We start from the raw sequence: 24,879 nt of genomic DNA on the forward strand, positions 1-24,879 counted from the left end.
AAACCTTTCGTTTTAATTTTAAATTTTAATTTCTACATTCTTATGGTAAAATACGTCATGTTGCCCGGATAAATGTGGATAAATAAAAGAGAGAAAACACATAGAATTAGAAATAGGTACGCCTTGCGTTTCCAAAAACGGCAATAAACACCAATCGGTTTAGTACTTTTTTCATACCTTCAAAAGCTTGGCTCGTTTCTAAATATGTTCCTATCACGGTTTGGAAATGACTGCAAAAGATGAAGCATTAACTAAGGAGAAAGTTCAAGCAGTTTCCACAATTAAATTATATACTTTCGCCAAACAGTTTATAGATGGCTAGCTCATCATATTCTCAAAATATTTTCAAGCTTCTTGACTCTTTATATACGAACTCAATTCCAGCTAAAATCACAATCCATGATTGTATTCACAACAAGGAATTTCTGCAAAACATCTAACTAACTTTAAATTAGTTTCTCTATGATTTTTTGCAGTTACTAGCTATCATTGAACATTTCTATGCGGTTAAATGGTTAAATTAGCGTGCATTTAAATAATATACTACATGTGAAGTTTTCTACATGGTTTAATGTGTAGTTTTAAACAATGCTATTGTATTCGTGTCGAAAAGCTTAGCTTTTTTACGTGATGAATGTGCAGTTTTGCTCTTTTTTCTAACCTATCTACTATTTAAGCTAAACGAGCTCCGTACAACCACTCTAGGATTGAAATCACTCATAATAATAGAGGTAATAGATCATCATTATCATCATCGTCATTATTATGATTCTTCTCGTGATCACCAGCCTCATTATCATCATCATCATTATCACCTAATGAACCTCCAGCACCAGTTTCAATTAGATGGTCGTTTTCACCATCTTCCTCGTCTGTGTTGACCTAAAAATTCACAATTCTGTAGTTACAATTGCTCTGCTATAGACTGCTGCGATATACTGTGATATGTAACTCGATATAATATAATGTCAAAAGGCTCGTTCATATATACTTGCAATTTTTGCTGCAACTTTATGTGCAATTTTCCACTTTGGATAGATGTGAACTAGTGGGTAAGTTACGGATGTTCAAATAAGGGGATTTATAACAGTTGAACGTTCATAACTGACTAACTGTTCACTCGTTTGCATCTATCAAAGGAAGAAAATCTCACCGAATATCGCAGCAAAGAGTGCAGTGTCAACGGGTCTTAACAGATTACCTTTTTATAACGATAACCGCAAGTACATTTACGATAATGCCACCTCAGCCATAAGGCAGCACTTTGTCTGCAATAAAACAAAAATCAAATATTTATGAATAGACAAATAAGTGGTGGTGGGTGGGTTTTTAGTGGGTAGGGAGGTAAGTAAGCAGGTAGATGGATAAATTTGTAGGTGGGTAGGTAGGTATATGGGTAGGTAGATGGATGAGTGGTGGTTGGTGGGTTTTAAACTGGGTAGGGAGGTAAGTAAATGAATAAATTTGGATAAATTAGTAGATGGATAAATTTTGTAGGTAGGTAGGTATATATGGGAAGGTAGATGGATGAGTGGGTAGGGAGGTAAGCAGGTAGATAGGTAAATTGGTAGGTAGGTAGATATGTGGGTAGGAAGGTGGGTGAGTACGCAAGTAAGTTGGTAGACGGATGGGTGGGAAAAGATGGAAGAGTAGGTAGGTAAGCAGGGAGTAGGTGGATGGTAAGTCGATAGGTGAGGGGTCAGTTAGCAGGTCGGTTAGAAGGTAGGTCGGTAATTAGGTGGGTGGGCATGTAGGTAGGTGGATTGATTAAACGGTTTGGATAGATAGTTGGGTACTTGTTGCGCTGTAGGTAGAAAGGTGGGTAGGTAGGTAGGTAGGTAGGCGGGTAGGCAGAATATGGAAGGTAAAATAATGGACTATACCTGTACCATGAACTATAATAACATAACTACGTGGATGATTTCAACAGTAAGTTACCTAATTTAGGTTAGTAGATGGGTGTTTAGGTTAGTGGCTTAGTAGTTAAAATGAAGTTAGATAGGCTACCTTTTCTCAGGTTTACAAGCAAGAAATACGATGACAGCAAGAAGAATAATGCCAATCAATATTCCTGCAATCGCCCCAGCAGATATTACCGTCGAACGAGAGAAATTTTTAGATACAGTGCACCCGTTTTTTCTACAAGAACGATTTAATGAAATGAAAGCCAAACTTTATTTATACTGGATAGCTCTATCCGTTCTAAACTGTTCTTCGTAGAGGTCCAGCAAGGATCATCTCATTGATCAGCTACTTCAGGAGGAAACCTAAACTAAACTAACTTTATTTATACTGGATAGCTCTATCATTTCTAAACTGTTCCTCCTAGAGGTCAGTAAGGGTCATCTCTTATAGATCCAGTGTTACTACAGGAGGAAACCTAAACTGAACTAACTTTACCTATACTGTAAAGTTCTATCAGATCTAAGCTGTTCTACTTGGAGGTCAAACACAGGCCTTACATTATAATAGCTAAGCTACAAATTCACTCTATATTTAGTTAGTAAGTTTTGATCAGTAAGGAGCTCTGTAAGTTTTATATTCACTTTGATTGGAGGCCAAAGTAAGGGCGACCATTAAAACTTCACTGCCACCACAAATCGTGGAGCCAGATCACTAGGCGAAAGCAAATTGCATTTTCCATAGCATAAAACTTTGTGCAAGCCTGCCTGCTTATCATAGATGTCGCCATGATAAGTGGATTGGCAAAACTATCGGCGTAAAGTGTCTACATAAAAGTTTGGAGACTACATAAAAGTCAGTACAATACAACTCATTAACTATGTTATTGTCCGGGTTTATGCAAAAAACGGTTCCTTTTTCGTGCCGTGTCTAATTGTATTTTAGCCAAATTTACCAATGGCATTCGTCTTTATGTGTGCAAAAGACAACAGACATGAGATGAGAAAGGAACAATTTTTTTGCATAAATCTACCTCAACATAGTTAATGAGTTGTATTGCAGTTTTATGTGGTCTCCAAACCCTGTATATTCTATTAATTTCAATCATTTGGAATAAGGCAGTATAATAACTGTTACCCCATGTCATCGCAGACATAATTTGTGTTCAATATTATCGACACATATGAATCACCGACGTCAACTAATGTTGATTCTTTGCCAGCCTAGGAAAGAAACAAGAGCGGTGAAAATACTCTTTTGCATGAACAAAACCGCGCCATGAATATCAAAGTTCACAACATTTTGTGTACAATCACTTACTGTGCATCGCATAAGGACTTCAAAACTATACACCTCCTTAGTTGTCTTTGAATCGCAAGAAACAAACAACTCGTAAGAATCATCTGAAAAAAATAGTCGGGGTTTTTAACTATATCCTCTAACTTGTATATAATTACTATATTAGTCTAATCTAATTCATTAACTAATATTCATATATACAGGTCAGTGGCCGGTTCCACCAATAAACACTACAAAAACTCATTCCAAATTGTAAAACTGACTATAACTCAGTTGCCAGTGATCACTACACCAGTGATCTCTAATATATAACTGGAACTTTAATCCCCCGTTTACTCAGTTTAATTTCATCTAGTGTACAAAGAAATTCTTTGAGGTCTTGCAGTGATGCATTTGATGTGAAGATATATTTATACATCCATAAACATCCATAAAAATCCATAAACATACTTAAACATACCTAACGCATAGACCGTGACCTTGTTTCGGAGCTTGCAATCTTTGCTGCCTGCATGTTTTTCCACTCTGAATGAAAAAAAGATGTAGTTGTAGAAATTTTCTGATCTTTACTGATTTTCTGAAAGTAGTAATTTAGGGGCTAAACGCACCCACGTATACAAATTGATCATCCAATCTCCCATAAGCGTACCTAATTTCCCACCTACCTGCTAACCGACTCTCCTACCCACCCACTTACCAACCTTTCTACCAACTGGCATACACTCATCCACCTATCTATACAAGCCAAACACCCATCACCAAATTACCCACCTATACACATTAACCGACCCACCTACCCACCAACCTTCCTCCCTATCATCCTACACCCACCTACCAACACTCACCTGCCTACACTCACTTGGCTACACTCACTCACCTACCTACCAACCTTCCTCCCTATCATCCTACACCCACCTACCAACACTCACCTGGCTACACTCACTTGGCTACACTCACTTAGCTACACTCACCCACCTACCTACCAACATTCCCCCTATCGTCCTACACCACTACCAACATCACCTGCTACACTCACTTGGCTACACTCACCCACCTACCTACCAACATTCCTCCCTATCGTCCTACTCTACCTACAAACACTCACCTGCCTACACTGTCTTGGCTACACTCACCTGCCTACGCTCAATAACACCAATCAATCTACTATTTAACGTACCCACCTACCTGCTAAACGACCCACGCAAACACCCTCCCACCTACCTATCAAGGTCGGAGTCATTTTTGTTCCCACCGGGGGAAATAAGTCTTTTTGAAAACTTACATTTCTTTCACGTGAGTTAAATCCAGTGTGCAGCCTGTGGCTTTGTCATCGTAAAATATCCAATTGTCCCCTTCCTGCCTTAGTGGTTTACTGAAAAAAAAGAAATATTTAGACTATAACAAGCATTTTGGTACGGAAAAATGTAGTCCACTGTCATTAAACTGAGAGCGAAAATGACCATTTATTCATGATACATGGTAGTTTTGTATTCGAGGGAAAACAAGCGGAATTAGTGAAAAATACGGCTCCATTTTCTTGTTTTTATAAGCGTTGAACTTTAAAGTTTCCAAGATATGAAGTCCTTCAACTAAAGCAAGACAAAATACCTGTTTTCGGGGCATGCTTCCGCTGTCTTCCACAAAAAGATGAACTCGCAGTTTTCACCACTAGAAAAAAAAACACATAGTATACATACTATTTCACTTAACCACAGTTAATAGAATATACAGGGTTTAGAGACTACATCAAAGTACAATAGAGCTCATTAACTACATCGGGAAAAATTGATGCAAAAAATTGTTCCTTATTCGTCACGTGTCTATTGTATTTTGAACAAATAAACCAATAGTAAGGTCGGAATTAACACGTTGTTCAAATCACGGTTGAGGAGCTAAGCCAAGCCATTGCTATTGGTTAGTTGGGCTAAAATACAATAGACATGTGACGGATAAGGAACCATTTTTTGCATAAACCTGGACAATAACATAGATAATGAGTTGTATTGTACTTCCATCTTGTCTCCAAACCATGTATATTCTAATAACTGTGACTTAACGAATGCCCTTAGATAAGTGCATGTTTTTTGTCTATTTTATGCAATGGTAAAACTACATTTGATTCGAAGCTGTGACAAGCTGGCAAGCTGCTCCTCTGTAGTGTTGAACGTACAATATACTGTTTATTATATCTAAGATTTCCCTACATGACGGTGATAAACATTCACAAAAGCCTCTTAAAACAACTAGCTTATGGGAGATTTGCAACCGTTTTCACAGCATCAGATAACAAGAATCGTGTGTATTTAAAATATAGAAAATCCTTTGTCATCCAAAAACCAAAGTTAGAGTATAACTTCCTATGATGTTTAAAAAATCTTTGAAGCTTTTTCATGTGACAGCTTAAACTTGTTGTGGTTATATCAAGTAGATAATCTCACCTCTCAAAATGCACCTCCGAATCACCATGTCTACACTTAAACTTGTGCACAACCGTTGGCTTTTTATTACCGCAGCTTTTGAGCGCCTCATTTCCGTAGTATCGAAGTTGTAAAGGATATTCTGTTTTAGCTACATGATAAAGTAATGTTTTTCCTTTGTATAGGTGAAAAATGATTTGGGACGAGATGAAAATGGTTGAAAACTACAGCCGGGTAATCGACGAGTAATGCCTGGTTTCCATTTAGTCGTGAGTGTCGTGAACATGTCAAGGTGGCTGATGTGATAGAATATTTCTATACGTGTGCAGTCAACAATGACAGATTTGAATACAGGAATGAAGGCGAATTTACATCCCCATAATTTCTCATCGGTGAAAATGACATGTTCACGACAATTACAACTAAATGGAAACCAGGCTTAAAAGTTTAAAATCTCTGAGGATAAAATATTAAAACTGATGACGTTAGCTTAGTTTAGCTTTCCGGCTTTTTAAAATGAAGAACAGTTTAGAACTGATAGAATTAATCATTACAAGTTTAGTTTAGGTTTCCTGCTGTAGTAACACTGGATCAATAAGAGATGATCCTAAGGTAGGAGGAACCGTTTAGAACTGATAGAGCTATCCAGTACCAAGAATCTACCCACCATGATAAGTAAGATCATAATTCGTATCCACTGCTATCACTTTAGATTCTTTGTCCGATGAAACTCTTATTGCTGTCGCTCGGGACGAGCAGATATCCTCTACAGGAAAAAGAAGCAAATATTAGATCATCGAGGGAAACAATGGCTCACATTACGGCTCATTTATACTTAATTAAAGTGGAAGTCAAGTCCGTTTCGTTTAAATTTTCACACAACACAACGTGTTTGAAAAAAGTATAGAAGTTCACCATTTGTTTGCATACGGACTTCGCTTCCACTTTTACCATAGGCGGCCCAGAACTGATCTCGCTAATCTCGCTGACCTCGCGCGACGCTCATGTTGTCTGAACAGTCTTATGTTATGACTGTCATAATATATGACTGACATCAGTTCTGGGCCGCCTATGCTTTTCACAGAGTAACCAGGATACAGAGATGGAACTGTGTGGCGAATAGTGATTAAATATGACTATTATATCTTTTAGCTACTCTGTGACGTTAAGGTTAAACGTCATCGGTTGATTTACACTTTATGACTTACCTGTTTCCTTATTGCGCCTGACATGACCACAAGGACTGAGCCAGTAACTAGGAAAAAATGGCACATAAATGTCAGGTATTGAAGGAGCTTTCCTTTGTACGGTAAAAACTACCAGACCGGTGCTGTAGTATTTCAGCACAGACAGAATACTGGTATTTTAAAGTGTTTTAAAAGCTCTGCATTCAAGTATATCGTTATTTACATCTGCCTAGCACGTAAAATGCACTTTCGCAGCTATATTCTTAACGAAATACTCTATTTCAATTCAAAATATTACTGGTTCGACCATTTTGGCCGGTTACAGGAAAGCGCTGTATTTTTAAAGAATTCTTCTTCATAAGACTCCAGTGTTGATCTCAACCACTGATCTCTACATATCAGGCATATCATTATCATGAATTGTACAAAGATTTGTTTCTTACTGATCGCTGTCGTCGCCTTTTGCATAAAAATTTTCGCCGCGACTCAGACCAGCCAAGTTGAACGTTTTGTCTCCGTATCTGATCTCGCACGACAGCTCACGAGGTGGACAAACCTCTGGCGTTATCAAACTGAAATAATATGTCTGATAATCTGGCTTTTTATGTTCAACCTATACAGTATCGAAAAAAAATTAAGTTATTGAGTAGAGGATTATTGTCAACATGCACATAAACAAAAATTTTCGATAAATTTCTATATACGGAAAACAGTATTTAACGGATAAGTTGGGACCACTCGATTTATTGGGTGGGAAGAATGAACGAGAATACTTCTCGGCGTTTCGACCGACCTAAAAACTTTGTAAGAAGCCTTAAATTATTTGCTGGAAGTTACGAGATTCGCAGTCCAGGCTATGCATTTGATGAGTATGTTAAGAGCATTACAAGTAAAAACTAGAGCGACTCAACAGCGAAACATATCCTCTGATATTTTATCAATATGGTCTATAATGTGGTCTCATGTCCTTATTTTCAATAAAACGGTGCCACCAACGTCACGTTACTCACGTATGTGTGAACGAGAAAAACGCGCAAAGATCCTTAGTATGGGTTATCGATTATCCTTGATAACTGTATATTCCATATTATTAGATTACAAGACAGTTCCACACAGTTCCCATATTATGGAGAGTATTCAACTCTTTATAATTTCCACAGGATGAGTGGACCAGCTTACCTTTCCAATATACTGAGGATTATTTGACTCGCTTTCTTTCCCGCAGTACAAAATAAGGACGACGTCTTGGCCGTAAGTTATTCGTACTTCGCCGTTCTTATAAACGATGTTTTCGAGTGAAAGAACCGTCGGTCTTTCGTTTTTTGTTTTCAAACAAGCTTCGCCTGATTTGGACTCCTTGCCTTCTTCCTGGCAATCCTTCGCTGCGGTTCCACACACATGGAAATGGACTTCCCCTTCGGGAAACTAGGAGAACAAAAGGAATAGAAAGTTGGTTGTTATAATGCTCTTTTGAACGTATATGATTTACTGGATCAAAAAGGTCTTTAAATGAGTTTAGATTTCCTACTGTAGTAACACTGGATCAATAAGAGATGATCCTTACTGGATCTCTATGAAGAACAGTTTAGAAATGATAGAACTATCCAAAATAAATAGAGCTAGTTTATTATACTTTCTAGTTTATGAACAATGAATCAATAAGAGTTTGAGATTAAAAACTTACCTGGTACCTAATCTATTCAGTAGTTCTATTACGAATTATAAGACACAACTCACCTTAACATTTTTACCTTTTTGCCCTAGTCTTTTTAAATCAAAGCAGAACGTTTGCTCGGGATTGCTGTAGAAGCAGCTTAGGTTGCCATTTGGTGGATTCCCACCTGGTGGGTCGCAAACCAACGAAGTCCACCAGGATATTTGCACCGAACATTCATCGGCGTATGTGATAACTAATTTCCTGACCTATAAGGCAAAAACACATCAAATCCTTAATCATCAAATTCTTAATCAAGTTTTCCAGACGGTAACGTTAGAAAAATCGTCCGCACACCTTTGCCATTTAGAAACAGTGCATCGACTGAGGCGCTAATAAGAATAATTGTCTTGGAGAACTGGTCCGTACACATTAAGCTGGATAGCAATTTTTTACTCGCTTTAAAATTGCCTAAAGTTCGCTATGCCTTAGAGTAAACCTTGGCATTCTTGAAGTGGAGTTTTTCTTTACTGATTGTTGACCCCATTTCCGTAGTTTTCTTACATTTCAAGATTTTTTACAATATTTGAAAAAAATACCCAGGAGATAGCGCTATCCAGCCTTCGTACAGCCGTCATCTGCGATAAAAAAGCTAATATTTCTTTTTCAGTACATCCTGAATACACGAATTTAATCTGCTAGAGATTAGGTATTAGGGTTAGGATTAGCGTTAGGATTAGAGTCAGGATTAGGGTGTTAGGATTGGGATTAGGGTCAGGATTAGCGTTATGATTGGGATTAGGGTTAGGATTAGCGTTAGAATTAGAGTCAGGTTGCAGGTTAAGATTGAGATTAGAGTCAGGATTAGGGTTAGGATTAGGGCTCAAGGAAACCGAGTAATATCACGATGATCTCAATCGCTGAGACAAAGTTATATTTACCGCAAGATCTTTCGGATCACAGTGAAAGTTTATAGTCGTGTTGCCACATTTTCCGTTCTCATAGATGAGCTGAGCTTTGACTTCATTCTGTCTCTCTGAAGATGAAACAAACTTTGGTGGCGCACCCACTTGTCCAAAACTTTTGTCTTCTTTATTTTCACTCTAAGTTGCACAGATAGACATAAAATAGTGACTTGAAAACGATGAAATCTATTCCATAAAGAAATCTCTATAAATCTATATAAATGAAGTTTCCAAAAACCATCATACCGCTGTGCGACACACTGCAGCACTCGATTGCGAGGAGCATCTTGAATCACCGACCAACGAACGACACACGTTTATGAGGTAATGTTTTCCATCCTTATCCAAAGACTTAAGAATAATAATAAAGAAACTAGGTCAGGATTCATATGAGGGGTTAGTTTAGTAAGCATTAATGAAATACAGAAGAACGGTTGATGCATAGACAGCAGCCCAAAAATAAGCGTGCGTTATCGATGTTTATCATTTACGCTTATTTTTGGGCTACCTATGGTTGATGGTTGATTCTTTTATAAATTATGAGCTCATATCTTCATTGAGCAATATTAAATTAACAATGGAGCTGCGTAATCCGAAAAAAGTAGTAAATATGAATACTTCGTAATTCGCATCGTCTCGGATCAAGGGTGTGAGATCGTAGAAGTTCTTCCCGTCTTGAGCAACACAATCAATCTGAAAAAGTTGATTGAGCAAGTCGGTACTTAGATAAAACTTTAATAAGAAATTATCTTTACTGGATCTCTAGAAGAGTAGTTTAGAAGTGATAGAGCTATCCAGTATCAATAATGTTAGTTTAGTTTACGTTTCCTCCTGTAATAACACTGGATCAATAAGAGATGATTCTTACTGGACCTCTAGGATGAACAGTTTAGAACTGATAGAGCTATCCAGTAATAAGACCATTGTCATTCATTATATCTATTACTAAAACTGTGCATAGCTCACTTCACAGAATTTTACTCTCCCCTAGCGTTGATTAATGCGTCGATTATTTATTTTAAACAAACCTCAGCTTCGCAAGCCAAACTGGTTCTCCAAGTCACAAAATGCGTGCAATCTTTAACCCGCTCCAACTTCGGCTTTCCTTTGCCAGCCTTGGCATCGCAAATAAACGATATCAAAGTTTCGCTCGTCCTTTTGTCTGATTCACTGCAGGCGCTACCGTCTTTGTAATGAAGGTAGAGAAATCCTTGACGATAGACGAGTGTCGTGTTCACATTGCCTGCACTCGTCTTGCTATATTTCTTGCAGATCCCGGAGTTCGCTGGGCAGCCTAACGAGAATAAGTGAGGGCGGTGGGTGAGAGGGGCCTCTTTGGCCGTCAATGTACTATTCATGACTGATTAGGAAAAGTAGCTTTGATAGATAGAATGGTTAGGGATGGTTGTTGTACTAGCAGCTTCAATATACACTTTGATCACCTAGCACACGAGCTTTTTCCCAGCCATAACATCCACTCAAGTCAAACCTTTAACATCCACATGTACCGCAGTTAACCACCGTCCTCGACATGTACCAGAGTTACAACCTCAACACCCTTTCCCCCAGCAAAATCAACCATGACATTACACGTCATCCATCTAACGTCAATTCCAACTTTATAATAATAGGCATATTTGAGGTAAAATAAACAAAGGTTAGGACCGAACCTTATACACATTACCTCTTGCTGGGGCACAAATATTAATCAAGTATTTATCACCATTTTTTTCATCTTCCACCGTGTAACTATCAAACTTCTTCAGTGGGTTTAGATCTATTGTTTTTCTTGTAGCTGGATGGATGGCGGTGCACTTTGGATTGGAATAACCTCCCAGGAGGCTTCGCACAGGACAAGCGGCGCGTGTTGTCCACGTGACGTGAAATGTACACTGATCTTCGTCAAATCCGTCGACAACTGGTCCAACCTAATGTATAAAGACTGGGTCGTAAGCAATCATCATTTGCAGAATGATACTTTAAATTTCATTTTAGATTTCTTTAAATTTTTAGATTGGATACGTGCTAGCCTTCAGTACTTACCCCCACTCCCCCGGGTACAATATCATCACAGATAAACTGTATGGTAGTTTTTGGGGATTTCTTATTTGTACAGGAGCTTATTTTGTCGCCATTGCCATACGTCATTGTGAGTGATCCGTCAGAAATTTTGAGTCGTTCTATCATTGTACCAAGACTTGTGATTTTTCTAATGGAGGAAGAACATGAAAACAATGACTATTTTATACTAAGTTTAACAATGTTCATGTTTTTTGATCTAGTTGATCTAGTGTTAAATTTAATCATGATCTTCTTCCTGACTATTGTAAACACTTCTGAGTTCATGCCTCTCAGGTTATAATGTAAACTAACCCATTATTTTTATCCTTAATCGCCCCTCGTGATCCTTTATTCGCGAGTCCAGAGATGTTCTTTAGAGGTGTGCACAAAGAAAAATAGAACTGCCCAAACACGACTGAACTCTCTGGTTCGCCATCCAAGGCATTTCGGGCACGCCAGTCCCAGGACTCCTTTGCTAGGACGGAGAGGTCAAAGAGACCGTCTTCGGTCGTAATACTGCATTCCTCCCCAGTAATGGGTGGACAAACCAGGCAGCTCGTCCAGAACATGTGATAGCCATCTTTGACTTTTGCTTTCTCCCTGAAGGAGAGCGTTTTGACGCTGGAATCGCAGGATATTTCATTAACGACGTTAACACTTTTACTTGTGTATTCAAAAATTGCTTTGCCATCGTTAAATGTCATGTTTGAAAACTTCAGATTTTCCATTCTCCCTATACCAGGAAGTATGAAGGCGTTACTTTTCGATGGTTCAGTTAAAACGAAGAATTACAGTATTAGCGGGGCTTAGATTTGACCATCGCTACCAATGAGGAAACATGAACCAATCAAATCTATGAGATTAGCCAATCAATAGAGCAATAAACTGCAGAGGAAAGGAAGAAACAGAATAAAGGAAGAACCATCAACCAATCAAATGTGATAAATCTATGAAATTAACCAATCACGAGCGCAATAGGTAAATCAACAGTATAATAATTAGGGTATAACCGGGAACATTTTCGGTTTCTACTCCAACCAGTGACTGACCCCAACACATTTCGATATTCTAATCACTGATTTATATGTATTCGTCTATATGAACTGAGTGCTCATCACTCCTATCAAAGCTGCTTCATTTCCAACAAAATTTCCGAGAATAGTACTGTATATGGCACCGCCTTGGCACGAACATGTGGGAGTGGTGGAGTGCACCCCAAATTCGGTACGCTTATGAGGTGTATCCCCAAAGCCCCTTCCGAACGGCCAGAGGGTGTACCCCCAATAACCCTTCGATACGGCCAGGGGCTGCACTCTCAATAGTACCTTCGGTACAGTGTACAGTGCACCTGCAATATCCCCTTCGGTAAGGCCCTGTATGAATGGTCTCTTACCGTTAACAACGAGACACGAGGGATTTTCTTTGCCGCAACCGAAGTCTTTCGCTGGAGTTTCAACGCAAAATTTCACGATATATTGAACGTCCTTGTCAACCTTCTCATTTTGCACTTGCCCTGCCAGGGAACTGAGGTCATAATGAACACCGTTTGTTTCATCATACACACGGCAATCCTTCCCTTTAAACGTCTTCACTGGACAAGCACTTGGAGTTCTCCAGTTAAACACGTACTCGCAATCTTTCATTTCCGCCATGTATACAGGAGAACCCTAGGGGGGGGAGGGATATGTATATATCATAGGCCCAACAAATTTGCGTTAGAATTTGTACGCGGGAAATTTTTCGATAATTTGTCGATGCAGTGTTATGATGTATAATTACATTTACAGCCTAATCTGCAGGATAATTTGACACGAGAAATTTTTCGGTAATTTGTCAACAAATTGTAGTATTATTAGCTGTGAGTTCATTTACATTTTCGCATTAAAAATGGTGGTGAACTCACTGCTAATACAAAACGTGTAACAATTATTTAATTAGACTAAACTCATATGAAAAAGAAGAATTATCATACGGAAGTTAAACGAACGTCAAACGAAACCGAAGGCTTGATAATTCTTTCACAAAAAAACATTGTTTTTACAAAAACAATTTTACAAAAAAACAATCAGAGTCGTGTACTTTTAAACAAAATATAGTTTAGGCCAGTTTCAGGCCAGGTCAAACGTCGCTCTTTTCATGCACCGAACCTAATTAAGGTCTTTATTTGAGCTCATTTGCATTAGGTTCGGCGAATGAGAGGAGCGACGTTGGTACTCACATGAACGTTTGAACAAAAGAAGTTGATTCTCGTGCTACGATGATACTTGTGATGACATATATCACCCCCCTGATAGCGTAACGTGACGTCGTTTGTTGACGAAACAGTAGGACGACTTTGCACCAAGCCCATGCTGTGTGAATGCCCGTGTTTTCTATCCACTTGACACCCCCCTATCCCCATTGAACCCTTGCACTTGGGATTCACACCACCCGGGTAGTATCCGTTGCAAACATTGATGTAATAGTCCAGGTGTGAGCGAGTGTCTTCTGCCATCCAATTGCCTAAAGACAGAAGACGATCATTTGATTCTTTTGCAGAAGGAAACCTAAACTAAACTAACTTTATTTATACTGGATAGTTCTATCAGTTCTAAACTTTTCTTCCTAGAGGTCCAGTAAGGATCATCTCTTATTGATCCAGTGTTACTACAGGAGGAAACCTAAACTAAATCATCTCTTATTGATCCAGTGTTACTACAGGAGGAAACCTAAACTAAACTAATTTATTTATACTGGAAGAAATTTCTTCACCATAACTTACCATCCCTCAGAGTGAGTGGACTCAAGTTATAGCGCTGTTTCTTATCGTAAGCATCGCATTGAACATCCTTCGGCTTACAGACCAGCGACGTCGGAAACTCGATGACATAAACATTTTCCTCTCGTTTAATAAACACTGGTTTGCCATCCACGATCTCTTGCGTGCAGACAAAGTTGATTTTCGTCGTCCATTTCCCGCCTCTGTGAAGAAATTTCGTTTAGACCAATCAGCAAATATGTTTACATTCAGATGCATTCTGATTGGCTTAGGCCTTACATTCAGAGGTATTCTTATTAGCTTTGCCTGAAAAATGTGAACAAATTTCTCATATCCCAACATCCCCTTCATGCTCCCTTACACTCTCCATACAGTAAACCCATCCTTCCACTTACCTTGCCCATCTACCCCCCCCCCCCCGAACTCACCCCTCACATTCCCTATCACACAGCGTGTTACACTCCCCAGTCACCCCATCCCAGTACTTACCCTGTTCCGATCCCCGCCTGCCCATCTACCCCCCCCGCATTCATCCCCCTCATACACTGTCACACTCCCCAGTCAACCCATCCCCTCTTCTCTTTATTCCAGGCCCAACCAGGACCTGATCAACTGCCCTAAAATACGGGACGAAATCGACCAACAGACACGGCAACAAACTTACGGATATGTGAGGGTGATCACACCATCGCTATGCTCCACTTTGCTTCCAAAAGAACGGCCGATCGAGAACTCTTTTTCTCCATCATTAAAACATGCAGTCGAGTCTCTCTTCTTGTTGCAAGTTACATTTTGGCAGATATCCAATCTTATATTTCCTTTTGAAAGTGGTATTTCATATCCCTAGTAAACAAAATGATTTAGCAAGGAGTCATATAAAGCACACTACCAAAGATTGCATGTCCATTGAAATACACACAATCCTATACATAGTCAATGGGCTAAACTAAATTTATTTAGACTAAATAGCTTCATCAGTTCTAAAATGTTCCTTCTAGAGGTCCAGTAAGGATCATCTCTTATTGATCCAGTGTTACAACAGGAAGAAACCTAAACTAAACTAAATTTATTTATACTGGATAGCTCTATCAGTTCTAAATTGTTCCTCCTAGAGGTCCAGTAAGGATCATCTCTTATTGATCCAGTGTTACTACAGGAGGAAACCTAAAGAGGAGTCCGATTAAGAAAAACATTGTTCGGGTCAACGAAACCTTTCCATCTCCCTTGCTCAACACAGATAAACCAGTGTCTTTATCATTACAACCATATTCCACTTTTGGTTTGATTTTACAAGCCTCCTTAGTTTTCCACGTGAATGAAGAGATGTTGTTCTTCTCGTCAACATTCGACCACTCCGGTGATCCCGTCTGTAACGTTTAAATGTCAGTGTTACTACTGAAGGAAACCTAAACTAAACTAACTTTATTTATACTGGAAAGCTGTATCAGTTCCAGGGACGTAACTAGAACGATATTTGGGGGGGTGCTTATTCATATTATTAAGTCCTGCCCGACGGGTTTCCATCCCCCCCCCAATTATCGTTCTAGTTACGGCCCTGATCAGTTCTAAACTGTTCTTCCTAGAGGTCCAGTAAGGATCATCTCTTATTCGACTTATTGATCCAGTGTTACTACAAAATGAAACCTAAAGTAAACTAGCTTTATTTATATTGGATAGCCCTATCAATTCTAAACTGTTCTTTCTAGAGGTCCAATAAGGATCATCTCTTATTGATCCAGTGTTACTACAGGAGGAAACCTAAACTAAACTAACTTTATTTATACTGGATAGCTCTATCAGTTCCAAACTAATCTTCCTAGAGATCCAGTAAGGATCATCTCTTATTGATCCAGTGTTACCACCAGTAAGCTAATCGCACGTCTTTCTCACCTTTCCTTCTGGGTCACATATGAAGGTAATTATAGTTCTGTAATTGTTATTCTGATACTGCAAAACCGGATTTCCCAAATTATCCACAATAAAGGGACCAACGATCTCACCTGTAATTCACATTAAATCAATTACAGTACGATGCACAGGATCTTCCAGTAACACGTCAAAATCAAATTATGCCAAGAAAGAGATAATCTAATTGTCGCGGGTTTTTGTCGCAGGTCGCGATATATTTCGCGGGTCGGGGGTTTTTTCACGGGGTTTTTCGCGGGGTTTTTTAACGGGTTTTTCCACTTTTGGGCGAGTTACGGTATTTTCGCTGGTTTTCCGAAGAATAAAGTGTCCGAATGAGTGGGTATTTTGCGAAACAAGCGCGTCTCTATTCTAATAACAATAATACAGTGGCTTCATACGAAACCGATTATAAAAACTCCAGTTTTCAATACAAAATGTACGTTGGCAATGTAAAATGCTAAACTTTCAAAATATTGGCAATGCAAAAGATAAGCGTCGCAATATAACTTATTGACGTATGATACGTATAACTTGATACCCCTTATAACTGAGTTTCTTTTAGCTGGTAGTCCTCATAACCTCAATTTAGGAATGAAGAGCTAGAAAAAAAAATTTGATCTGCCGTAAATCAAGCCTACCAAGATCTTCTTCCGGGACTGTATTTTAGGCATAGATAATTTGAGGTTGTTTCAGATAAGTCCAAGGAGGCAGGTTGCTGGTACATTTGAGGCTTGGACAACATACGAACAGCATATTAAACATTTTACACATAAAAAAACAAACTGTAACCGCAAATTATATGTGGTATGGGTTTTCTTACCATTACTGAAACAACTATCGAAATATAAATACTGTACCAGAAATAACGATGAAATAACGCTTTGAAAACCTTGAAATGTTAATTTATAAAACTATAACAGATTCAGAGGGCAAAGTACAAATTGTCAAAAAATCACTAAACAAAAAAATCATGCGCACAAAAAAATCACGTAAAAAAACCACGACCCGCGAAATATACCCGCGACAAAAACTTGCGACGCGCGAAAAAACCCCGCGACAATTAGATTATCTCGCCAAGAAAATGCAGGATGGTAATTTATCTGGTGCTGTTATAACGCTAAGTTACTTACTTGCGATTTTGTGTGCAATTTTCGTCTTTTGATAATGCGAACGAGTGAATTAGTTGCTGATGTTCAAATACGAGTTCTTATACATCAGAGCATTCGTAACTTACTATTAAAATATTTTTCGCCCACTCACGACACACATAAATATACTAAAAATAGTACTTACCCGTGAACTCTAATAAATAACTGGAACGATACCTCCTCATTGTTTTCGTAAAGCCAAAATTCGCGGGACTTTACCTCCACACACGCGTGTCTGGACATAAAGTCCCGCAAATTTTGGCTTGATAAAAACAATAAGAACGTATCGTTCCAGTTATTTATTACAGTTCATCGGTACTTACCCATATCAACACCAGGTTTATTTGGGGATACCATACAGGCAGAGCTTCTGACAGGGCAGCTCTTTGTGTCATTATTTCGATGTAAAACGCGACAAATATTGATGAAATATATTTTTCCATTTTTTGTCACTTTCCAGTTATCTTTTGTTCTGACCAGGGGGGAGAGATCGTATTCATTGCCATGCTTGTCTTTCAAAGCACATTCCATCGTCTGGTGAGAAATATTTCAAATACATGAAAAACTCCTGGTATTCCATCTGCACGTTAAATAGTAAAGGTAATTGATAAATTTATTTATACTGGATAGCTCTATTAGTTCTAAACTGTTCTTCCTAGAGATCCAGTAAGGATCATCTCTTATTGATCCAGTGTTACTACAGGAGGAAACCTAAACTAAACTAACTTTATTTTAGTAATGGATAGCTCTATCACTTCTAAACTGTTCTTCCTAGAGTTCCAGTAAGGATCATCTCTTATTGATCCAGTGTTACTACAGGAGGAAACCTAAACTAAACTAACTTTATTTTAGTAATGGATAGCTCTATCAGTTCTAAACTGTTCTTCCTAGAGTTCCAGTAAGGATTACCTCTTATTTATCTAGTCTTATTACAGGAGGAAACCTAAACTAAACTAACTTTATTTATGCCGGATATCTCTATCAGTTCTAAACTGTTCTTCCTAGAGGTGCAGTAAGGATTATCTCTTATTGATCCAGTGTTACTACAGGAGGAAACCTAAACTAAACTAATTTTACACTGGACAGCTCTATCAGCTCTAAACGGTTCCTCTCACCTTCAATGGACATGCGTGTTTCGTGTACCATACAAAATAATACACACAACTTTTTTTCTCCTCAACGAACACAGGGGATCCAGTACCAGCGGATTCATTGCAGAAAAGCGTGATGTAAGATTTACATTTATCTCCATTTTTGAAAACCATTTTCAAGACTCCGTCATTATAGTACAGATTACCCTGCCCACCTCCAATGATTTTGACAATATCCTTGGTCTTCTGGCAGATTCCAGTAGTAGCTCTGTTAGCACAAAATTCAAAAGCCGAAGCAGTTTTACCACAAATCTGGATGAAAAAAATCAGATTCAACAGAAATATTACAGAGAAGGAGAAAACTGCGATTTTTGCCGCCGTTTTATGTACGAACGAGTGCATTAGTTACGTATGTTCAAATAAGGGTTCTTGTACATCAGAGCATTCGTAACTAAGTACTCGTTCACATCAATCAAAGGAAAAAAAATCGCACCGAAAATATCACCGAAGTCGCTGGTATTTGCTCACGCCATCTGACGTGTTTACCTGTATATTGTATGTCGTATCACTGTGTTTTGCAGTGAAATAAGTCTTGCCAGAGCTTGTTCCTTTTCCCAAGGGAGAAAGATCGTAGACATTGCCGGTGACAGAATCCTCCAAGAAACAGCCTTCGCCATTGACCACCTGCCAACTACACGCTGCGGCTGTTTGTGAAGAGAGAGACTCTCTTAAGGTCTGTTCACACGATCCCATTTTATTGGATTCAATTCACTTCTGACGTATGGAATATAGTCGGTTATTGATGAAGCTGTAGTGCATTGGCTTTAGTGGATTAGCTGCCCATATACATAAGACAACAGACTGTAAAATATCCATCAGAAGTGAATTGGATTGGATCGTGTGAACAGACCTTTAGTCTTGAATTTGCATGCAAATATTAATGCGTGAAAAATGGTTGCTTTTTACTGCGAAATACAAAACAAGAATATACACAGTTAGACCTTTCTCAGACAACTGTATAATTGTTGAAGCTGTTTCACTGCATTTGTAGCTTCAAATTGGCTTCAAATATGGCAACCAAGTTTACCGTTCCAGTTGACATAGAGTTCACCGTAAGGAAATGAAAGAATGTACATCCTTACAAGAAGGGGAATTTCGTTTTAGAGCAATCAACAAGTTCGCTTACATTTTTAGTAACCAACCATAATGGATTAATTTTGACTATTTGCGGTAAAAAGGTACATTATTTACTATTTTACTTGAAGTATTAAAGGCATTCTGATTGGCTTTGCCTAAAAAATGTAAACAATGCCGAATAGTTTTAAACGAAATTCCAACTTGCTCATTCTTACCTGTATCCCCAGTGAAACTATAATCACATCCGTCCCCGGAGTTTCGAGACGGGCACACGTGTCTTGTTTTCCACTGGAAAAAATAGTAACAGTGCTCTTCTCCGACAAACGTCGGTTCGCCCACGTCAACGGTCGGATCACATCGGAAAGTTATGATGGTCCTTCGGAGTAACTTCGTACTGCAAACTTCGCCATCCTTGTAGACCATGGTCAGATCGCCATCAGCATAACGAATGCTTGGATAATTGGCGTTACCACAGGAATGGGATTTGGAGCCATTTGTTATTTGACAAACTGCTGTGTGACTGCCGTCCGTGTCTCTTCCTAAAAATAATTGATCAAGGAATACAGACTCTGTTTGTACTGCACAGGACCGCTTAACAACCCCTTTCTCTTGATAGGTTATTCACAATGCAAAATTTTAGGACTATCAATTCTTTGAACAGCAATGTCAGTTCATTAACTGGATTACAATATACCCAGTATATACCCTATAGTATTTTAGCTGCAGTCACATAGATTTGCCTGAAATAATCAAGGAAAAACTTACCACAGGGCTGACCATTGCTGCATACTTTAATCCTGAATTCTTCGTTATTATTACGACCTATGACTTTGTAGCTCAGTTGCTTCGTAGGTTTTTTCAACTTGGTAAGATCAAAGGTGACTTCGTTGTTGCTGAATTTGCACTTATTAGTGATAACGTCATTGTTTGGACAAGCGTGACCGGTTCTCCACAGTATGTCGTATTTGCATACAATTTTACCCGGACTTACTTCGGTGATAAGAACTGGACCTGTTCCTCCCTGTATCAAGAAAGAAATGTATATCACACCATTGGGGTCTAGGATTTACTATCTCACAAGCATTCATTGTGGACTACTCGGTTGTTACCTCGTCCTAGGCTCCTAACCCTGCCTGAATCTTTACCCAGTATCTACCTATCTCTGTCCCTGCTTTAATCTTCATTCAGTATCTCTATCCATACCTTAATCCCTATCCAGTATCTCTATCCCTGCCTGAATCTTTATCCAGTATCTACCTATCTCTGTCCGTGCTTTAATCCTCATTCAGCATCTCTATCCATACCTTAATCCCTATTCAGTATCTCTATCATTGCCTTAATCCTTATCCAATATCTACATATCTCTATTGCTGCTTTAATCTTCATCCAGTATTTCTATCACTGCCTTAATCCTTATCGAGTATCTCTATCGATACCTTAATCCTTATTAAAGTCATCACTGGAGGACCAAAGAAAAGCCTGGAGGGCTTTCCCCCCCTGTTAGTTATAAAGTTAAGGCTTCCCCCCCTGTTAGTTATAAAGTTAAAAAGGCCCTGGTTTATTCAGACACAAACCAGCAAAATTATACTTTAACCAACACTACATGAGCTATGATTTTTTGCCTCTATAAAATGCTTACATCAGAAAACTTCTTTTGACACATGAAGGTAATCTCAGTTGACACGCCGTTGGGACATTCTTTGGACTTTGTCTTTGGGTTGTATTTATAAACCAGCTTGATTTTACCACTGACATCATAAATCAACTTTGATTCTTTTGTGATTTGTCCAATTGGTTTTTTGATATCAAGACGACAGGCTGGAAAAGATTTTCCAACGCCATCAGCGCACCATTTCGCTTGAATTTTCGCGTCATTTTTTATGTCTCGACAAACATTGATGAGCATTGTGACGCCGTGTGTTGGATTCGAAACCTGATGTCCTCCTATGGGACAAAACAAACGACAAACTATGGAATAAGGCTATCTACAGGGTGTAGGAAAGGCTGCAAGAGGGAGGTGTTTAATTAAACCACCCCTCACTCCAAAAGGTGTCGGTAAATACAGGTGTATGTACACTTTTGCAGTTGATAGTTGAAAATACCTATAACTATAGTAAACTACAACCATTTTGTCTTAAAAGTTTTGACTTTAACCCCGCCCCCTCACAAGTATGTGCTTGATACAATGCACATATTAGTAGATGAATATAAATTACACCATTTTATTACATTACAGCTATAGTATACGATCATTTGTCAATGAATAAAAAATATCTCAAAGTATAAACGTATATTAGAATTCATGTTTCAAAGCGAAGTATATTAAAATTACGACTGACAAAGTAAACAAGGCAGAATTAATACTTTGCACACAACCCCCCCGGCCCTCTCTCTCCCCTTCACGTCCATCCTGGAAATCAGGTTTTATCACAAATGATGTTACCATGTCTAACAAACCTTTTAACTTTATCAGGGGGGACAAATCTATCTTCCGTTTATTGCGATCGAAAACAACGCAGGGTATCTCGGGTATCTTGTCTATTTTTGAACATGCTTCCTTGGTGAAGAACTGGATGATTATAATACAACCACTGTCATCAACAAGTTCTGGTGAACCCTGTTCAAACACACAATAAAAATCTCTTCTAAAGCTCTTCTAATAGATGTGGCATAACAACTGCCTAAAAATGCTCCCCTAAAGGAGAGGCGGCACATTTGACACAACTGATTAGGCCTCTCGGTAGAAATATAAAGAAGTGTTTGTTATACCACACTTATACCACACTTCTAAGTGTTTGTTATACCATACTTCTAAGTGTTTAAGTGTTTAAATAATTACAGCTGAAAATAGTTAGTCAATTCTAAAAAAAGTCCACTTTTAACTTCCGAACACCCTTGTCTCAAAATCCATTTACATTTTAAAAAAATAAAAGAAAATTCCAACTCCTTTACAAATTCCCGAGATCTCGGGATAAAATGAGATGTCGTAACATCAAGAAGTGTTTCATATACCACACTTTTAAGGCATTGTTTCTGACATTAACTACTGCAGAAAACATTGTTGAAAGAGAAAAGTATTTTACAGTTATTCCTGTGTTAATATTGGATGCAAATTATACTCATTTGTTCACTAACAAATTGTAAAATAGGCATTTGATAGAGTGAAATATATGACAAAAAATGCACAAAACTGGTTAATACAAAGTATTCATTCTAACGTCTAAACAAAACTTACCAATGTGTAGATACATTGGAAATTAATCTGGGTTTGGAGTGTGGTACATTTATCTGTCTTTTGACCAGTAAAAGTAATTGAGAAACCTGTAGCATATTGTGATGTCTTTATTTTCCCTTTGTTTAAACTTGTACCATAGTTTATTGTTACAGACTTGGATTCTTTTTTGCAAACAGAAACATCTTTGCCACAGTTTTTGGCTGTTCCACAAATGTTAATGTGGTAGGTTTCGTTCCTGCTGTTCCTTACTTCCCAGTCCCTGCAAGAAAAGCGCGGCTATTAACCACGTCCACAACGCGATCGACTTGCACGGGCGAGCCGAAAAATTAGCTTAAGCACGGGCAATTTACGGGCAATAATAGCCCCGTTTACACTACACTCGATTTATTGGCACGGCACGGCTAAAATGGGTACCCGTGCATATTTCATCTGTGCTCGGCCTTTGTTTTGGTAGCCTGAACACTAATAAAATTGGGTACGGGTACCAATTTTAGCCGTGCCGTTAAATTGAGTGTAGTATAAACGGGGCTAAGGTTTCTAAAAAAAGCGCTGCTGGTGCTGGTTACATGACCCCGTTTAGTGGAGATTCAACGAAGTGCGAGATAACTTTGAGGTATTAGAATAAGTCGTTCTGAAGCAAAAAAAGCATATGCTACTGTTGGGATGACTACACGGCAGCCAGGATCGTGTTAAATACTCATTTCAATACCTCAAAGTCATCTCATGCTTCGTTGAATCTCGGCTAAGCGGGAACATGTAAACAGCCCTTAAAAGAATTCTTTAGAAACATTGTTGCCCGTAAATATCGTGGTCAAGCTAATTTTGACCGACATGTTGACCTCTTAGTCTTTCATTCGCCACTTGTCGCCGTAGCGACAACCGTCGATCTAATGGAACCAAGGCTAGCTGTAACATTGCTCAAAACAGCACTTTCGAAAAAAAAGTATTTTTATATATAGTCAAGCGTTGTTTGCATACGACAGCAATTTCGATTTTCTGCGCAAACGTCCAACCAGACAACAAAGAATAATATATAAAACTTGCAAATTTTCATTGGCGTTTTAATGCCGAGATTATTCTATTCAAAGTTTGTTCGGTTCTATATTTCACCAAATTGACTCCTGAGCAAAGATTTCATAGTATATATTAGTAATATTACCTGAATCCTAAGCCCCGTTTACACTACAGTCAATTTATCGGCACGGCACGGCTAAAATGGGTATCCGTGCCCAATTTTACTAGTGCTCAGGCTACCAAAACAAAGGTGTGCGAAGGTCCCTAGCAGGAATTTTCCATACATGCAAGTCATTAAAAAAGGTAAACTGTTCGCACAACAGGATACCGGAAACCCACCTGAAAAAGCCAAACTTCCTTATTCATGAAATTTGTTATGTAATATCCTTTTTAAATTACATGAGAAAAGGCGAGCAACAAACCGAGCCCTAATACTAACTATCAACGCTGCAAAACTCGCCAAATAAATATAGAATCTTTAAATTACATGACATTTCCATATAACAGGTCAAAGTCAAACAATATGTTCAATTACACGAGTAAGATGACGGTCAATAAAAACAAAGTGCCCGACAATATCGTGCTTCACCTCACGTTAGTAGGTTTCATCAAATGCAAGTTAATAACAACCTTGTTCCTGGGGTAAACCACAACATTGATCAGTCCTAGCTGTTCTCATCAAACCAGGAACAATTTGAGCCGCAGACACGCTGTTATTTCAACCATGTCATGTCATATGACCGCTGTATTGCGACTCAATAAACGTGACTTTAGAGTATTTCCAGCGCACTTACCATCCCGAAATTGTTGCTTCGTAGTCCTTGAAAGATATTTTGCATATCCTCACCAACTCGTCGGCCGCCCCGAATTTATATCGACCGGCAATGGACGAAACTAGCAAAAACAATAACAACGTGCCTACCATGTTTGTTGTTATAAATGCAAATATAGAATTCTACTTATGCTCATGACGTACGCTCGGTTATACATAATTCATACTAAACCCAAAATAATAATAAGGATAAAGAAAGAGGTCAAAAATTTTTTTAATGCAATAATATTAATTATTTAATTATTAACTAATTTATTACAATAATTTATAG

At 38.5% G+C, this 24,879-nt stretch overlaps 1 protein-coding gene across 3 annotated transcripts; it reads right to left on the bottom strand.

Annotated features, from left to right (window-relative positions):
• Window positions 1–189: 189 nt before the first annotated feature.
• LOC114534998 (cation-independent mannose-6-phosphate receptor-like) lies at window positions 190–24,703 on the bottom strand. 3 transcript variants are annotated; one of them, XM_028556379.1, is made up of 36 exons: window positions 24,571–24,703; window positions 22,763–23,021; window positions 21,985–22,144; window positions 21,167–21,471; window positions 20,293–20,548; window positions 19,743–20,066; window positions 18,937–19,094; window positions 18,415–18,702; window positions 17,623–17,833; window positions 16,134–16,243; window positions 15,455–15,610; window positions 14,908–15,086; window positions 14,247–14,446; window positions 13,704–13,987; window positions 12,879–13,152; window positions 11,798–12,218; window positions 11,468–11,633; window positions 11,109–11,352; window positions 10,453–10,718; window positions 10,043–10,117; window positions 9,671–9,775; window positions 9,401–9,562; window positions 8,543–8,728; window positions 7,985–8,230; window positions 7,249–7,418; window positions 6,827–6,873; window positions 6,286–6,384; window positions 5,640–5,769; window positions 4,810–4,869; window positions 4,484–4,573; window positions 3,662–3,726; window positions 3,223–3,305; window positions 3,040–3,125; window positions 2,008–2,139; window positions 1,202–1,268; window positions 190–882 (listed from the first exon to the last, which is right to left on the bottom strand). In XM_028556379.1, the coding sequence occupies exons 1-36, from the start codon at window positions 24,699–24,701 to the stop codon at window positions 718–720; spliced, it is 6,360 nt and encodes a 2,119-aa protein (XP_028412180.1). In that variant the 5' UTR covers window positions 24,702–24,703; the 3' UTR covers window positions 190–717. The 3 variants fall into 3 exon arrangements, with proteins under 3 accessions (XP_028412180.1, XP_028412187.1, XP_028412192.1); XM_028556386.1 differs by lacking the exon at window positions 24,571–24,703 and adding an exon at window positions 24,407–24,447; XM_028556391.1 differs by lacking the exons at window positions 21,985–22,144; window positions 24,571–24,703 and having other exon boundaries at window positions 22,763–22,865.
• Window positions 24,704–24,879: the final 176 nt, after the last annotated feature.

Source organism: Dendronephthya gigantea, unplaced genomic scaffold, assembly GCF_004324835.1.
Source record: "Dendronephthya gigantea isolate DGI-Jeju-01 unplaced genomic scaffold, DenGig_1.0 000002F, whole genome shotgun sequence".
Taxonomy (NCBI): Eukaryota; Metazoa; Cnidaria; class Anthozoa; order Malacalcyonacea; family Nephtheidae; genus Dendronephthya; species Dendronephthya gigantea.